Here is a 19,261-nt window from a genome sequence, read left to right on the forward strand (position 1 = left end):
GCCAAATAAATAAATAAGTGATTGTTCCAGCATCTCCAATATCCGTATGGTGATTATATGTCACCTTTGTTTTCATAGCTTTTTTCTGCTTTCTCCAAGTGGCATTAGCAATGGAAAACGTATCTGCATGTTTATAATATTTTCACTAAGGTAAACAATTACATTTTCCAATTTGTATATTATTTTGGTTTGTTGCTTGTAGCTGATTTGGACAAACACACACTTGAAGATGGTTCCAATCAATGCTCACCCTACTTATATTATTCATAATCCATTCTTATAGTTATTGATCTACTGTATTATGATGTATGAATCATGTCTGGACATTCAGGATTGCTCATCACTTGACCCTCCACACACATGTTCAGCATCTATCAGTCATACATAGATTTGTTACGATAACGCTGAACAAAATCAATGCAGGGAATATTGGAAGTATACACTAGCTGCAGACAACTCCTAACACTGTCTGAATTCCTGGTTTGCTTGCCTCTGTATCTCAGTAACACACTGTCCCCTAAAATGACGGGAACTTGGCCCTGCTTTGCCTGCGGCCGTCTAAATATCCAGCTGCTCTCTCACCCGCTATTTTTCTCTTTCTCACCCACTCTGTGTGTTTGTATTGATAATGCTTCTCTGTCACAAAGCCTGTGTGCAAAGTCTCCATGCAAAACAGGCAAAACCATTTGAGCTGAACATGTAAGCTTTCTCCATCAGCGAGTTCCAACAGATCAGCAGTTTCCCCCTGATGAGACACATTTACAAATAAGCATTCAAAGAGCGTACCCCCAAATGTAAAGAATGTCCCCTTTAAGGTCCCCTATTATACTGTTTTTCGTCAATATATTATAGGTCTCACATATATCCAAAACATGTCTCTGAAGAGTTTGGCTCCAAACACCAAACAGATAATTGCATTATCCCATAATCCCCTCTGTTTCAGCCCTGTTTCAAAAGGGCTGATTCTCTGTCTGTTACTTTAGATGAAAATAAGGAGCCACTCCCCACGCCCCTCTGACAGATATTTGGTTACAAAAACACAATGGTGCTCAAGGAGGATATTGAGGTGATAAGGTGTGTGTGTGGGGAGGCGCGGGTTACATTGGTTGGTGATTGGCTAATGGTTACACAAGCCAAAACATCGTTATGACATCATAAAGTGGCCAAAATCTGATCAACTCATTTTCAGATTTTAGGTTTTTATATAAATGGATCAGGACAAAAAGTGAGCGAGTCTTTTTTCCTGAAACTTTCAGAATCTCTTTACACAGAGGGGACACATGGTTATGTATAAAATTCATGAAAAGTGGATTTTGCATGATAAGTCCCCTTTAATGTTTCCTCTCTGCCTCTCAGGGAAGTCGCCCAGATCGACCAGTTCCTTCAGGAGACGGCGGCACGAGAAGCCAATGCCAAGGTGCGGCTGCAGCAGTTCATCGAGGAGCTGCTGGACCGGGCGGACCGCGCCGAGAAACAGCTGCAGATCATCAGCAGCTGCGGGACCACGCCCAACGGAAGCCTGGGGCGCTGCAGCCTGCAGAACTCAAAGGGCAACGGACGCCAGGTGAGGATATCCTGACGTGTGTCTTCTGTAGTATCAAAAGGTTGCATTTTACAGAATGCCTTGTGAGATATTTTGTTTCCTGTGTGTTAACGCTTGCTTTTATTTAGGGTATTTAAGACATGTTGTTTTCAGACTGGGTAACAAAAAAGAAAACCATATTTGTACATAACGAGTTTTAAAAGGCTGAAGGACTTGGTCACATTGAAATGCTTGATTATAAACAAAGTGATACAAAATGTAGTGGGATGTTTCACATATTTAAATTATTTTTGATACGTTAGATTGACATTTGTTTCTCCATAACGCAATATCATCAACTCAGAATTATTTCATACAGTATATATATTTCTTTTTGTGTTTGTTTTACCAGCATAGACACTTCAGAGCTCTCCCACAGTTCTTGCGGGGGCAGCTTCTTTCTTTGAATAGTGCTTAAGCATTTATTATATTGAGTTATGTCCCTGTAATGCAGCACAGGTCGAACCCATAATAGACGTTTGATAAACTGTCTGAACAGCTGCCTGACCCTGAATTATGTGCACACCTTTATTCTGTATGCGTTGGTTAACTCTTTTATTTTTAAGATTTTGGGACATGGAACAGGAATGTGCTCCCATTCAGTCACAGGAGCTTGAGCGAGATTGGCACATTCATGTTGTTTGATGAGATCTGACTTGACGTTTCTGTTGCAAAGGTGTCAATGGAGTTGGGGTCACTGCTCTGTGCAGGCCCCACACTTTGGAGTCCATCTTATGAAGCTGAACACAAGAACGTGTTAACACACTATTGTGAGGGTTATATCAGAATGAAATTAGAAGCTTAATACCTTCCTGTTTTGCATTCAGCATCACAATTGATAGAGAAGCACTTCAGCAGACGACCTGCTGACCAGGGTACTTACATAAAAAAGCAAGAGATCAACCCCCTGCCTCCAGGCTCTCCACATCTCCATTTGCAGCCTCCCCCCCCCCCCTTCTTTTGCACTATAGCACTTTAATAAAAATGGAAAAGCAGACACTTTCTGTTCCTAAAGATGTCACTTATTCAAAATGATTATCCAACATCCCTTGAAAAAAGGTTGACCCGTTTCATTTCACAAATCGGTGTGCTGCCATGGAAACCAGTTCTTGCTCTTGCTCGTGTTCGAGGCTACAACGTGAATTTGAATCAGATATAATGTGCTACAGATCTGCCTGAGAGGAACTGGCTGGTTTCCTTTTGGCTTAATATTGGAGATGCTCAGTAAATGTCTTCTCCGATCACTATGAGTGCAGAGATATTGTCGACATAACTTTATCTCCTCACACAGTGCAGGGAATAGTGTTGGTGAAACCTCTTTATAATGATGTAATCAACCCATTTTAAGATATCTGAAATCAGAAATAGCATTAATAATAAAATCTACTTTTTTCTCAGTTATTTGACCTGGGATTGACCCAAAACGCTGCTGCCTAGATTTAGCCTTCCTCCTCTCTGGAGTTGAACATCAGCCAGTTTCTCGTAGGACTGTGAATAATCAACATGACAAGTACAAGTGTGGAGTCACAGACTGGTTGGCACCTTGCTGCCCTGCTGAGGGAGGCCTGGAGATGTAACCCCCCCGACCCTCGCCACCTCACTCTCCGTCTCTCTGTCACAACATCATCAAGTTCTCCTAGGAGACAGGTTTTTAAAGGCACAGAGGTATTTTAGGACTGACAGTGGATGAAGAGATGGATGTCTTGTTTCCTGCTCACTCTCTAGTTCAGCTAAAGTGCATTCTTGTGTATTTATTTCATAGATTGTATATGAGAAGTAAACCAAGTAAACGTCATGTCAACCATCGTTGTTTTGGACTCTTTAATATATCCCTTTTTTTTGTAATATTTCCCCATTTGTATACCAATAGATTCTGGCCTTATGACTGAGGCTGTGAGACTCATAGTAATGTTTTGAAGGAACTTGATAAATGATTTGCTATTCTCAAGTTTCATTGCTGCTTATCTGCCAATTGCACAATTTCCATATGTTTCCTAGGGTCCGTCGTATTGGCCGACAACATTTTTCTTTTCTTTTTGGGATGAGATACAGAAGGGATGAGAAGGGACACGAAAGGGTGCAGCAAATACATCCAACGCTGAACAAGAACATTTTAGGCAACCAAAATGTTACAATTAACTTTCATGAACTGAAAACACACTGTAGCAGCGAGATGTCATTTTACAGAGTAGCCCCTTCATAACCATATGTTGCTTTATAGTTTATTTTACTCCAAATTAGACTGTTTTCACAAAATGGACATCATGCTGGTTTGATCAAGACTTAAAACTAGTGATTGAAACCATACACTTATTTGAAAAATGTTTACTGGGGTAGTTAATAAAGAGAGAAGCATGGTCATTTCCTCATAGCCTTTTATAAAATCACTTATTTTTTGCAGCAGGGGGCTGGCCATTAGATCACATTGGCTTTATGTTACAGACGTAAAGAATCTCGCTAGATTTATTTTCAAAAGGTGCAAGGTGAAAAAAGTGTTCATGAAGTTGAGGACTTTTAACAAAGAAGATAACAAGATCCAAGAAATAGAAAAAGAATTGAGTTTGAGACAAACTTGGGTCACCAGATTACAGTTTTACCGTCTTTTGAATGTATTTGTTTCCATCTATATCTGGAAGATTTGTTCATATTCTGCCTTTACTGCAGGCTTCTTGGCCATGAGACAGTGTTTGCCTGTTTCCTCGATGGACCCTTTTCAGTGGCACTAGGCCAGGTTCAGGCTGTGCGAGTAGAAGCAGAGGAACAGAGACAGGGAGAGAGAGGGAGGGAGTGACAGGGTTTGTGCACATTTTCCCTCTGTGGCACGTCCCCAGTCTGGTTCCACCTGGCATTACTTCACACACACAAGTAAACACACTACACTTCAATGCACAGGCAGCTTTAAATGGTGTATGAATTAGTCACTAGGAGGATTTTGCTCTCAGGCAAGAGTCAGGCTTTACACCCACAATCAAATACACCATTTCCACCTGCTTTCAGAGATACAACCAAATATTTGAGGTTGTAGGATGCTGAAGGTTTTTGTGTTGCTACTGTGAGGGTTTAACGGTCAGTGAATCTGTAATTTTAATATTTTGGTAAAAAGCAACAACCCTGGAGTACTACTTCTACCACAACAACTACTACTACTACTACTACTAGAGTCAGACTGCCAGGAAGTTTCTTGAGGATATTCATAATCCCGAGTTGAGGACTCCAAATGATTTGTGTGACCGCCTGTCGCCTCAAAATTTGGAAAAGGTTTTCACAAAAATCCCTTCCTGTACTGCCACCTTCAGGAAAAAGATTTCAGTTTTGGACTCAAGATATTGATGTGGAATGACAGGGTTTCTATGACATTTCTAAAAGTTATTCACGGAACACAATTATGATTTATTTTGTTTTGAGTTTAGCATCAACACTGGATTTCTATGACATTGCTGTGAGGACTCCTCGTTCCACTGAGCTTTCTAAAAGAGAGGTATAAAATAGATATGATATTTCCTCATTACACTAATGCCCCCTCAGAGAATGATCCCTTTCTTTTTTATGTTCATTTGATGAGCTTTTGTTTTTTGCCACCCTCAGGAGAGAAATGATCACAACAATCTCGATACACTTCTTCTTCCCTAACTTTTCCTCCGTGACTGATCATCAATAATTCCTGTTGGGAAATAGTTTGTCTATTCATGTCTTTGATTTGTGTCTGATGCTGTCACTCTTCAGTTGTAAAGTACTGAAGTGAGATCAAACTGCAATGTTGTAATGTCTGTAATGTGAAGAACGCTTGCGCTGTTTATATCAGCTGTGATTATTTGTTAAATATCTAAGCTGTCAAATGTACAGAAGTGCCCCATGATTACAGCATAATAGGATCCTCTTAGTTTTTATTTACTGTTTTCATTTATTTTAAGTGAGAATGTGTTAAGCAGCATTTATTATTTTAGCAAAGCTAACTCAGTAGGAGTTAATATGAAACGCTGTTTATCTCTTGCTTTAGTTTTAAGTGTATTGTTTTAATTATATTTTAGAAATGCGTTAGACTTTATATGGCATGAACTATGCCAATTAAAATTCTCTGAAATTCTCACGTAGGTTGAGTCAAAACAAAACGCTTTCTTAGGAATACCTATGAGGAATGCATTTGAGCCAAGAGCATGCCTTGGAAAGCTTAGCGAAGCTGTTTTATTTGACTAAAATCACTCTTTTTCGTCCATCTTTTTGTCTCTCCAGAGAAACTCAAGTAACTCTGGAAGCACAAGAGGCATGTACCAAGTATCGGAGCGACGCTCGTCTCCGAGCACAGGGTAAGTGAGCATATTCTACAGAAACACATGATTTCACATCTCTGAAATGTAACAAATTCACACCGCTGCTATTAGGAGGTTTGATGGTACGATAATGTAGACCCTTACAAGGGAAGGAAGAATTCCTGTTTGTCTATCATTCTGTTTGGATTGCTAGAAGTAGACACGGGGGAAAAGCAGGTTTTCTTGTCCAGCTGGCGATTTTGTGGCTCTCGGCTGACAATTAGGTTTGGTGCGCCTCCTCTTTCTTACCTCGGAGAGCTGCTGCAGTGAAAAACAGTCTGTCAGTTGTGTGGAAATATAACAGAACCCCTGGAGCTGCAGAGCTTTTAAAGAACATCCACTGTGCTCGCTGCCTCTGGCCTTCGGTGAACAACTTCGCCCTGTGTGTAGAAATGTTTGCAAGCATGGCATTTGCAGTCACAGTACCTAAAAAAAAACTATGAACACTGTGGAACTAGTGAGGCGTGTGGTGCAGGGGGTTGTGCGTTGGTGTTCGGATCAGGGTTCAAACAGGTTCAAACCCCACTGCAGTCAGCATGTCGTTGTGTCCCTTGGCAAGACACTTCACCCCAAAGTGCTCCTGTGGGGATTGCCCACAGTATTGAGTATGTAAGTCGCTTTAGATAAAAGTAACATGTAATGTAATGTAATGTGGAAGTGCCATTTTTACTACTTGCTTGACTTGTGGGATTTTAAAATACATTTAAAATGCAGAGATTATACTATTTTACATAATAAAATATTAGGTTTCTGTAACATAGATACACCATTGAGTGTGCTCCGAAGGTTCACAGTGTGGCTCCTCTTTAAAGTGAAATGATCAAATGAGTTTTTACATTAATACATTTAGTATTTTAGGAGTTGATTCACACAAAAAAAGTGTCCATAATGTTTGGTCCCGCCTCCTCCAAAGTTTGTATCATTGTTGTATCTTGAACACCTTGTTCATGGGCTGATGGGTGGACTGAACAAGCAAATAGAAGATGTAACTCTGAGGCCTTTGTTGCTTTTTAATGAGAGTTTTAAACTATTAAGCCCTGAGCCTGTTTTTCAGATCTCAGGCTCGAAAATGACATTCCCAGAACAAATGACCATATCTTCCCTTCTAAAAGGGTTAAATTAATAATCTTTTTTCTCAAAGCAAGGTTACATCTGTGAGTTGGATGTAGAAGTGTCAGAATCAATATAGATGTTTTTATTTTAAAGTAAATCTAGATTGAATATAATAAAAACATGTAAATGATAGTGTCCGTCCAAAAAAAAAAAATTACTTATAGTGAAAACCACCCTTGAATGATGGGATGGTAGACTAAACACTTTAGGAATCCAAACTACAACATATAATGATTACCCTGTATCAACATTGATGCAAAACAAGTGAAATGTGACCTTTTTAGAGAGATTTAGCACAAAAAAAACACTTCTGGGGTCATTTGGGTGGATTTTCCATATCTCTGGCCCCCCTTGGTCGAATTTGATGATTGCCATCTCTTTCTAACCGTCAGAGCCAATGGAATCGAGGGGAACTCCCACATACACACACACACATTACCAAATAAGGAGTGAGAGTGAAGCATAGCCAAAACCGGAAGCTGCGATAACTCTGGTGGCTACTATTAGCAGCTAACTTTTACTCTCAGGTTTTTACATAAAAATTGAATTATGGATTATAAATAATTGTTTCAAAGTGACAGACACATTATTAACCTATGGATCAACCCTCAACAGCGTTTTTTCTCGTTTTAATGCCATTGAACACGACTTTTGATCAGAATAACAGCTAAAGTGAGACGATGTCCCGTTTTTGCTCCGTAATGCTACGTGTTGTGATGTCTGTGTTTGCTTCCCCTGTCGCGAGTTCTGATCGCTCAGTGATGATACCACACCTATATAACCAGTGGAGTCTCAGATTTAATCGTAAACTTGTATGTGCAGTTACGATAAATTCTGTGCCAAGTGTGTTAGATGTGAGCTGAGATTCTTCCCGTTAATCTGGTACGACACATTAATAGGTTTTTAAAAATATTAACATGCCTTGAGACACAGTTTCGTGAAAAAACATCCCGCAGCCCCTTCCACTGGGGGCTCTCGGGCTTAACAATTGTTTAAAATAAATGGTTAGTTCTACAATACTTTATTGATTCATTGCATGCAGTTTGTTTTATATTAAAATTAGACTGTCTCTTCTCCCTGCACGTTGTTTCACCCTAAGTTGTCCACATTAAGATACTAATATGGAGTAAGAAATGTAACACTGTAATACATCATTGATTTAGCATTTGGAGTTTTCTAAATGAGGACATTAGAGGTGCAGGTTGGATGTCTGTACTCGAGGTGTGACTGAAGTATTTCTGAGTCCCTGCTGGAGATCTCAGACACATGGTGGTGTTGCAAAGCTCTGACTAACACAACTGTCATCCCCAGTTGGTTTGTGAATGTGTTTCCTCTCATGACGTCACACACCAGGCCTTCCCCATTGAATCATTGATGGCACGACACACACACACACACACACACACACACACACACACACACACACACACACACACACACACACACACACACACACACACACACACACACACACACACACACACACACACACACACACACACACACACACACACACACACACTCATAACCTTCTGTGTTATCGTTATCAATAGCTCCTCATCTTCGATAAAGGTCTTGATCTCAAGTGTGCAACATTTTTCATGATATATCTACGTTGACCTCAACAGATATTTATTCATTTATTGCATCCCTCAATTTCAATGTTTAACTTTATTTGCATTTAAAATAGATTAAAGAAAATAAAATGAATATATTATGGCTTAAAGGTGGGGTATGTAATTTATTTCAGAAACACTTTTTGTTATATTCCATGGAATGCTCTTAATGTCCCGATAGCAATGAATATATTAAATGCTTTGACAATAAATCCATTAAAAAAAATCATCTGTGGAAGCCGTAGTACTGTAAAAAGCAAGACCAATCATTTTAGCCGGCCCGCTAAAATGATTGGATGGCCTACCTGCCTGTCAGCCTTCCATCTGTGCACAAACTTATCTCGTTCCCTCATTGGTCATGTTCGTGTGTGTTGGAGGAGGGGCTCTGTAAGGAAGTCTGAAGGAACTGGCAGATTTTTTCCGGTTGTGTATTTTCAAATTCTAGCGCACTCGAGCTGGTTTCTCCAAAATTACATACCCCACCTTTAATGTACGATAGTAATACAGTTATGAAATGCACAGATCTAATCTTAATATATATAAGCTTTCATCTTTAATTTTATGAGTCAGTTATGTTCAGACCTTTCAACTCAGCATTGAAGCTGTGTCTAAACAGCCTCTAATGATGCATCTCTGTCAGAATCAGGACATCACGTTAAAATGTTCACGTGCAAAGTCAACACATGATTTGATTTGCACATTAGGGATCAACACAAGTAAGATGACAGCCTAAAATCCTTATTAGCTTTTGCTAATCATGAGCTTCTCATTATTGGGATTTCATATCATTGTTACTTCTTGCTATTGATTAACTGTTGTAAAACATTCAAGCCGTTTTCATCAGGTTACTGCTTTAAAACCAGCTCATCAAACTGTAATGCATCTCAGTTTGTCATTGACCCAGTTTAGATTGTTGAAACCATAAACACGTCGCTTTGTTACAGTTTTACTTCATTTTGAATTCATATTTGTGGCATAAAATGCATCCTATCTTCTGTGAATCCTTTCCCCCTGAAAGTACTGCTATGTGTTACCTGCAGTATCATTTGTGATTCTCTTTCATTATTACTGCTAAAATGATGAATGCACAAGTTCCCACTCTTCTTATTATGCAGAGAGAAGGAGGAAGGGGCACTAATGTTGCAGAAATGGAAAAGAGAAAGAAGATGCCCTACTTTTTCAGACTTCTCATTACTTGTATATTGGCTCGGGTGTTATTTAAAGTAATATAGCATGTGTAAAAAAGCTTCACCCATTCTACTTTATATCTTCTGAAATGCAGCTGTTTCTAGAGTGTCAAACGATCAATATCTGTGGTTTATTATGGTTTCAGAAGTGCATCCACTACTGTCAGATGAAATACCTTAATATTGTTTTCCTCAGTGTGCAGAAGGGAATGAAGTCTCTACAGAAACGTATTATCAGAAGTATCAAATGAACAGCAATGGATTAGAGCGGGTGTGATGACGATGAGAGTGCATATTGTTTGTTTTCTGAATACAAAATATTATTAATAGACCCCTTCAAACACAAACTTTTTTCCTAATTGGGTTGTTAAAAGCAGAGATTGTGTTACATCACAAACAGATGTTATTAAAGTTCAACTTTTGTAAAATACTCTTGTTTGATTCGAAGATCAATACAATCTTTCTTTAATATAAAGCCACAGCTTAGCTTAGCATGAGTTAGCCTAGCCTAAGTCTTTGCTGCTTGGCACTGCCTTTTTAATCAATTACATTTTGGACCATTTGTTGATATATTGCACCATACTGAAACTGCACTGTAATCACCTCCTCATTCATCTTTTTTATTCTTTTTGATTGTGTGTATCTTCTTTTTGCAAATATTTTTCTTAAGTTCCTCTTTATAATGCATTGTGTTTAACTTCAGTCGTGGTAACATTTAAAAGTCTTTATAGTCTTAAAGGGAACGTTTTTAAGTCTTTGTGCTAAGCTAAGCTAAACCACATCTTGTAGCTCCTTATTTAAAAGATGACAGTTTGATCATTCTTCTAATCCAACCCTCTGCATTAAGGCGTATACACGTGTTTCCTTTAATGTCAAACTGTGCCTTTAAACATTGTTTGAAAGTGATTTTAATAACATATTACATTTATATTATGTTCTGTTTTTGAGTTTCGTTATTTTGATTTCCAGAACACAGCTTTGCGTGTTATTGGATAATGCTTTGGACCATCATATGTCTGTGTCCTATTATTATTTATAGTACCCTTCCTTTAATTTTCCCACAGAGCATCGGGGCGGATCAAGTCTGTGTCCGGGGGCTCCGGGGGTTACGACAGTGACAGCGTGGAGATGCATCCCATGGAGGACTGCCCCGAGGCGCAGTACTACATGCAGTGCCGGCTGGGGGAGGCGGGCTACGATCGCTCCCCGGGATGTGGGGGGGGCGGGTCGAGGAACTGGGGTCTTCGTAAACAGGCGATCCAGAACTGGCAGCGGCGACCTTACAGGAACAGCACCGAGGGAGATGAGGGGGACATGTCGGACGTGGGCTCTCGGACCACTGAGTCTGAAATGGAGATGTGGGAACAAGACAGGAGAGCTGTGGCTGAAGTGCAGCAGTCGTCCCCCCCCGCCTATTCTCACCACAGCCGGACAGCGTATCGCTCCAACACAGGTAACACACGTGTTATTCTTAGAAGTGTACACACTGACACTCTCTTTCTAAACTTACATCCGGACACATGGGAGCCAGGATTTCACAGAATAAAGGCTCTGTAAAGGATTCCCATGAGAGCAGGGACTGATTTGGATCTAGGTCAGGTTGAGTCGCAGTCAGGCTGCTGGAGCTGTGTCACTGACCAACGCTCCTTCTACAAATGTTGGATCAGACATGAGCTTATATGGTAATCATGGAGGAAAGAGGCCCTGCAAATGCTCCAGTGTGTAGACACAACAATGTAAACATTTCATGAAAAGACTCTGAGCTTTCACAAACACTGCAACAAATGTTTTTTGCGGAGTATTTTTTTTCCAATTCACGAGTCTTAGGATGTGGCAGTCGTTGATACCCTTTTCCCTAGTTTATTTTAGCTGAATGTCACCTGAGTTGATTGAAGGGTTATTCAGATCACATGTAGCTCCTAATTAAGAACTGATAACAGCTTGGTGCATTCCCCATGTCGGCCAATCAGAGTGTGAGGTGGAGAATTCAACTGTGATCGCATTTTGATCCATCCTTTACCAAATGCAAACCACCTATTTTCCAATCAAAATATGTGTTTAGTTATTATTAAAGAGGCGTGCTTTTATCATTAAAAATACTAATGTATTATAATTAAAGAGACATTTGTTAGTCATCAAATAGTTATTTATTGTAATTGAATAAAAATGTTTCAAAATCTAATCAAATCAAATGTATTTATATAGCCCAATGACTCAAATTACACATCCGTCCTAAGAACCTAGCATCGTTCATTATTATTGAGTAGGTATTTTTAACTGTGAAGACACTGAGTGAGAATGTTTTCTCCAAGTAAACTGAGTATTTCTTTTTGTGTTATTTAACATGTCGTTTGCTTGTGCCACAAACCTGAAACCCATAGAACAACTGTATTAGAGAGCTATCAAGGGTTTTGACGGAAAGCCAAAATCATACCACCACTGTACCATCCTTGAAAAACCCAATTTCTTGAGTTTTGACAATTTTAATTCTTTTAAAAGTACGTGTTTTTTTATAAATGTTTACATGGACTGCCCCCCCCCTCCCTTAGGGGAATTCATCCACAAAAACACACTGGATGCTGCACTAGGTCAGAAACCAGAGGAGAATGTGGAGTCCACCGTAAATGGACCACTTTTTGACAAAATGTCCTCTCCATTAAAGGCAGCTCATTTTGGAATAGCCTACCAACTGAGATACGGGATTGTCCCACTCTCAATAGCTTCAAAGGTCGACTCAAAGAATGGATGAGAAACAAAAAGGACGTGCAATCACCGCTAAATGCACTTTATGCATCCCTTGTATAATCTCTTGCACTTCATATGTCGTTGCTCCTATAGTGTACTGCCATGTGGTAAATACTTGTGTGTGCTGCTCTTGCTCTTTTGCATAACATGTATTTCGTTTTTTGCTATGTTTACAAATGTCATGTTCTTATATGTTGTATGTCAGGGATTATGGATGGAAATTAGCTCAAAGCTAAAATCCAGCATATTTACACTTGAAGCATTATTTGTCTAAAGTGTCCATTAAAGGTGGGGTAGGTAATTTTGGAGAAACCAGCTCGTGCGCTAGAATTTGAAAATACACAACCGGAAAAAATCTGCCTCTTCCTTATAGAGCCCCTCCCCCAACACACACAAACGCGCACTCGACCAATGAGGGCAGGAGATACATTTGTGCACAGATGGAAGGCTGACAGGCAGGTAGGCCACAGGCAGGTAGGCCATCCAGTTATTTTAGCCGGGGCAGCTAAAATGACTGGTTGTGCTTTTTACAGTACTACGGCTTCCACAGATGACATTTTTTGATGTATTTATTGTCAAAGCATTTAATATATTCATTGCTATCGGGATGTTAAGAGCATTCCATGGAATAGAACAAAAAGTGTTTCTGAAGTGAATTACCTACCCCACCTTTAATTTGCATTGTCCCTATTCAAATAAACGATTAAATGAAAAAAAAAAATGAAATGTCCAGCATTGCTTGGAATCAATTGCAAGCTGCTACTAAATAAAACCAAAGGGAATATATTGAATAAAAAAAAACTCAGTATAGGGGGTATTAATCCTGCTAATTGGCATGTAACCTAATAGGATCCATCTTGACTTAAGTACTTACAATTTGATTTAACCAGCTGAAATCCTTTTTTCATGAGGTGTTAACACTATTTGGTTTAACACAAGTATGAGCGCTGTTTGCTTGTGCACATTTCTTCTGATCCAGCACAGATTGTGCTTCTCTCTGTTAACTTCCGGCGCTGCCAAGCTCCTTGAACTCACTGCTGCTGCCCTCCATTTTTACTCACCTGCTGTCGGGCTTAATCTAAATACTAGGTGAATTGAGGCAGTCTGGGAAAATGGGCCAGAGCCCTATTACAAACTGGGATGCACTGCTATGACTGACTGCCCCATTAACTCAAAGGTTTTCTCACGAAACACTCAACATGTTTCTGGCATTCCTTCTCTCTGACGTAGATCGCCTTATCGGGAGAGTCCCTGCCAGGTTGTATCAGATGGTGTGTATCGACAAGCACACAGTTTCTTCTCAGCATGAAACACACAGCTCGGCTTTTTTAGTGCATTTGGCAGTCTTGAGCGTAGGTGGTGTGTGTGTGAGAGAGAAAGAAAGACAGAGCGAGAGTGTAAGGAATGGTTCATAGCCCTGACGGTTTCTTCCAAGGCCAAAGATGAAATGAGTCATCTAGGAGCAATCTTGCTGGGAGGAATACGACGAGCTCGGATTGGACACGCTGTATCAGCCAATAGATAGTAATAGAGAGAATGAAAAGATGGAAAGGAGAAGAGGAATTATGTAATCTCATTTAGCGGTTTGTTGAAGGTTGGCGCCACCGTGTGACAGAATATCTTTTGAACATTTGTATGTGACATTCATTTGTTATAAAGGAAATTGGTCGACTGTAATAGGATTAAGATAATTCGATCCTTTTTCTAAATGTGCATTTTTGTGCATTTAGCACTTTGAGCACAAGGAAAAGCGCTATATAAATAACATGTATTATTATTATTATAATTATAATTATTTACATAATTAGATAATCCTGATTATAACCAAGTTTATTTGAGTTGCAATTGGTTTGTTTCGCAAAAGTGCTTTACAAAAAAATATCAAAAAGTAAAGAAAGAATTATACAGCAACAACAATATGAGGAACATTCCAATAAGTGATAACCTTAAAAAAAAAAGTATTTCCCTTCCTTCAAAGACATCTTATAGAAATCGAACAAAAAACTAAAACATGTAATACATCTTGACAAACTTTTGAATTCAAGTCTAATGATGATAAAGGATTTGTATATATATATATTTCTGTCTTTTTCTCCCCACAGGTCGGTCCGATGGGGTCTACAACAAGCCTTGCCGCCATGAAAAGAGCCCGTCCAAATCCAACGAGGTGATCAGTCCAGAGATCCTGAAGATGCGTGCAGCTCTATTCTGCATCTTCACCTACCTGGACACTAAGACCCTGCTGAGAGCTGCGGAGGTCTGCAGAGACTGGAAGTTTGTGGCCCGGCACCCGGCCGTGTGGACCAGAGTGCTGCTGGAGAACGCCCGCATCTCTTCCAAGGTGCATAGTGAATATATAGATACTGTGTCCAGTCTATCAGTAGCTTTATCAAAGCAGCACCATGATTATAGCTTTACTGTTTTAGCTATGCCATGTAAAGATTTATTGACTGATCTTCATGTTTCTGCTTCAGTTTCTGAGCACAATGTCTCAGTGGTGTACTCAGACGCACTCCCTCATCCTGCAAAACCTCAAACCAAGACAGCGAGGCAAGAAGGAAACCAAGGAGGAATACCTCAAAAGCACACGGTGAGACACAGAAAGCACACGGTGAGACACAGAAATACACAGGAAGTGACATCTGCTCACACTTTACAATAGAATACCAAGTCACTGTGGGGGACTTATTACTACATTCAGTATTATTTTAGCTTTGAGAAGCACATTCATGGATAACTATTGAAGTAAGTGACTTACTCAATGACTCCTCAAACAATGATTGATGAGAGGAAGACACCAAGAGGAACATGAGTGATTAAATGCTGATGTTCTTGGGCTGGTTGATGAGGATAAGCATGTCAAAAAAGATTGCATTTCCTGAAAGAAGACAGGAAGACATTTGATATGAGTGGCTAACTGTTTTGTGTGAATGTATTACAGCTTAAAACTTCCTGCTTATATTGCATCACACACTGGAGGAATATTTTATCTTGTGCTATAAATGGTAAAAGTGCTGTTCTGAAGGCCAGGAGAATTACTCTCGCTGCTCTGTCTCTGTCTGTCTTTTTCTGTTGACCTTCCCCCACGTTTCCATCTAAGTGGCTGTCTGGAGGAAGGTCTGGAGGCGTTGTTAAAGGCCACAGGAAGTAACCTTCTGATACTGAAGATTTCACACTGCCCCAACTTGCTGACCGACCGCTCCCTCTGGCTGGCCAGCTGCTACTGCCGGGCCCTGCAGGCGGTGACCTACAGGTAACCAGGACGACCAGGTCCCCCCCGCACACATATCACAGTGGTGCCTGAGTTACTTTAACAAGTCCATGAGTTTTGACTAAGGTTTGTGCTGTACAGATAAAGTTTCATATATATGCAAAACAAACACAAACTTTGGTCACATATTTTGCTCCAGAAGTGCTACGGATCCAGTTGGCCAGGAGGTGATCTGGGCTCTTGGAGCAGGTTGCAGAGACATCATCTCCCTACAGGTGGCGCCACTACACCCATGGTAATTAACAGAGCAAAACAATCTACCTCTTATGATCAATACAGATACGTTCTACACTAAACAAAAATATAAACGCAACACTTTTGTTTTTGCTCCCATTTTTCATGAGATGAACTCAAAGATCTAAAACATTTTCTACATACACAAAATAACAATTTCTCTCAAATATTGTTCACAAATCTGAAAAGATCTGTGATAGTGAGCACTTCTCCTTTGCCGAGATAATCCATCCCACCTCACAGGTGTGGCATATCAAGATGCTGATTAGACAGCATGATTATTGCACAGGTGTGCCTTAGGCTGGCCACAATAAAAGGCCACTCTGAAACGTGCATTTTTGCTTTATTGGGGGGGTCTGGGGGGGTCCGAAAACCAGTCAGTATCTCATGTGAGGGTTAGGGTTAGGGTTAGGGTTAGGGTAATGTTGTGAATCGAGTGGCCCATGGTGGTGGTGGGGTTATGGTATGGGCAGGCGTATGTTATGGACGATGAACACAGGCCACTCGATTCACAACATGACCCTAACCCTAACCCTAACCCTAATCCTAAACCTCACACCAGATACTGACTGGTTTTCGGACCCGCCCAGACCCCCCCAATAAAGCAAAAATGCATGTTTCAGAGTGGCCTTTTATTGTGGCCAGCCTAAGGCACACCTGTGCAATAATCATGCTGTCTAATCAGCATCTTGATATGCCACACCTGTGAGGTGGGATGGATTATCTCGGCAAAGGAGAAGTGCTCACTATCACAGATTTTTTCAGATTTGTGAACAATATTTGAGAGAAATGGTTATTTTGTGTATATATGTTTTAGATCTTTGAGTTCATCTCATGAAAAATGGGAGCAAAAACAAAAGTGTTGCGTTTATATTTTTGTTCAGTGTATTATTGAATGACATAAGTATTTTTAAATGACTGAACATGGACGTATATGTATTTTGTCCCTTGTAGCCAGCAACCCGCGCGTTTCAGTAACCGCTGCCTGCAGACGATTGGCAGATGTTGGCCGCACCTCCGAGCTCTCGGTGTGGGCGGGGCTGGATGTGGCATTCAGGGGCTGGCATCGCTAGGTAAATATGATTTGACTTGTTCTCAACTGTGTTCTTATAATCATGAATCACATTGTCATTGTAATTGAAAGCATGTGCCAATCGAACATAATTGTCATGGAATAAAGTAAAGAATATCCAAAAAAAAGTCTTAATCGGGTGGAGCACCGGCCTCAAATTGTAGGGAAAAAATACACCAAAAAAAAATGTCTGAAGTGGTTTTTCCTCTGCTGTAGGTAAACCAAACAGTTAATTTTGAAGCATCAGTCATGGATATAAAATAGCACAGAAAAAATGTAAGGGATGCCGTTACTCACTCAGTGTTAGTTTAGTGTTTATTTGAAATGTACTAAGGTCATTCTGTTCTTACCTATGAACAAATCCAGAATTATTTTATTTATGAATATTAGAATCTCCATTAAAACTGCATAAGAACAGTTTGGGATAAAGCTCAATGTGTCTTTCAAGCAGATTTGGTTTAGACCTTAAACAAGCCCCTATGCATAACCTCGGATGCTTTCTGCTACCTCCCCTGTTTTCCGCATCACTACATTCCCCCTCTCCCCCCCACCTCCACCAGCGAGGAACTGCATGCGCCTTCAGGTGCTGGAGTTGGATCATGTGAGTGAGATCAACCAGGAGGTGGCAGCAGAGGTCTGCAGAGAGGGCCTGAAGGGTCTGGAGATGCTGGTGCTCTCCTCCACCCCCGTCACTCCCAAAGCCCTGCTCCACTTCAACAGTGAGTTTGAATTCTGCTGTGTTCCTTTACTGTGTACAATCCAGATGTAAACAACATTGAACAGATAACTGTGATATCGACACCCTGCTAATGAATGCTCTTTAAATCCTCCTTCTACTCCTGCAGGTGTTTGCCGTAACCTGAAGTCCATCGTGGTTCAGATTGGAATTGAAGACTACTTTGAAGACCCCAACAGCCCTGAAGCTAGGAAACTGTTTGATGAGATGGTTAACAAGCTGCAGGTAACAGCCATATCCCCCACTACTAACTACAATATTATTTTGAAATATTTTGAAATGTATATTTTGAAATGTATCATTCTGCAATACGAGTACATTTATTACCACTTTTAAAAATGTGTACTTTTGTTGTATTTTGGGGGAAAAGTCCTTAAAGGTGGGGTAGGTAAATTTCAGAAACCGGCTCGAGTGCACTAAAATTTGAAAGTACACAGCCAAAAAGAATCCGCCCCTTCCTTCAGACTTCCTTACAGGCCTCCTCTGCGAGAGCAGGCTGCAGTAATGTTACATATCAGGCAAAGCTAAACACATCTAGGTTAGCAATACTACACAGCCAAAGCAACTCCGATATTGACTCTGGTTTGACTTCTCCTAGTTTCCACTTTCTTTTTGTTCTTAATTTGCTCCGTTACATTTTTCTTTTGCGACCAGTAGACGATGTTGAACCTAACTCTGCCATGGTGAAAGTGGCTGCCTGTTGCTGGCGAGTCATTGAAGTACTGCTGCAATGCACGCCCAATGACGGCACGCCCAATGAGGGCACGAGATACCCGGCTAAACGGATTGGTTGTAGTTTTTACAGTATTACGGCTTCCACAAATGACATTTTTTTTATGGATTTTTTGTCAAAGCTCTTAAGATATTCATTGCTATCGGATGTTAAGAGCATTCCATGGAATATGACAAAAAGTGTATCTCGAGCCGGTTTCTGAAACTTTAACCCCACCTTTAAGTGTCCGTGAAGAAAAATGTTTCCAAGTTGTATGAGTTTTGTTCTAAATTCCAAATTGTGCTCAACGTTCAGTTTTCCAATGAGTTGTAAGTCCATAAACATTATTACGATATTTTGTGTGCACATTTCGCCTCAAAGCACAAATAAACTGTAACTACACCGTTGAGCGCAGTGTTGACTAACTGGCAGGTTAGCTCTGTTCTACTGTACACCTTCTTCTTTTAACCCAACATGTCCTTGGATTTTTGCAGCACTATATGCACTACAGCTGGACGAGTTCCTGTTCAGAGGATTAAATACATCTATATTTGTACCATGACTACACACAGTTTAAAACATGACTCAATCTTTGAATTCCCAGTGCTGCTGGTTTTGGATGTGCTGGTGCTAACTCACTGAGAAAAGGCTTATGTGAGAGGCTCGGGTCATTCTCATAGCCGACC

The 19,261-nt window shown here is 40.3% G+C and overlaps 1 protein-coding gene across 5 annotated transcripts in view; it reads left to right on the top strand.

Annotated features, from left to right (window-relative positions):
* The window catches only part of fbxo41 (F-box protein 41), a 56,450-nt gene that overhangs the window by 30,770 nt on the left and 6,419 nt on the right, over window positions 1-19,261 (top strand). For 3 of the 5 annotated variants that reach the window (XM_079678383.1, XM_079678384.1, XM_079678385.1), the window contains exons 4-13: window positions 1,357-1,564; window positions 5,813-5,886; window positions 10,870-11,258; window positions 14,653-14,891; window positions 15,025-15,140; window positions 15,651-15,803; window positions 15,961-16,056; window positions 17,010-17,128; window positions 17,688-17,846; window positions 17,973-18,088. In XM_079678383.1, coding sequence (XP_079534509.1) covers window positions 1,357-1,564; window positions 5,813-5,886; window positions 10,870-11,258; window positions 14,653-14,891; window positions 15,025-15,140; window positions 15,651-15,803; window positions 15,961-16,056; window positions 17,010-17,128; window positions 17,688-17,846; window positions 17,973-18,088 — 1,669 coding nt within the window. Of the gene's footprint in view, window positions 1-1,356; window positions 1,565-5,812; window positions 5,887-10,869; window positions 11,259-14,652; window positions 14,892-15,024; window positions 15,141-15,650; window positions 15,804-15,960; window positions 16,057-17,009; window positions 17,129-17,687; window positions 17,847-17,972; window positions 18,089-19,069; window positions 19,242-19,261 lie in introns of those variants that run through there. The other 2 variants (XM_079678387.1, XM_079678386.1) reach the window with 2 other exon arrangements.

This window comes from Notothenia rossii (genome assembly GCF_949606895.1).
Source record: "Notothenia rossii genome assembly, chromosome: 1".
NCBI lineage: Eukaryota > Metazoa > Chordata > Actinopteri > Perciformes > Nototheniidae > Notothenia > Notothenia rossii.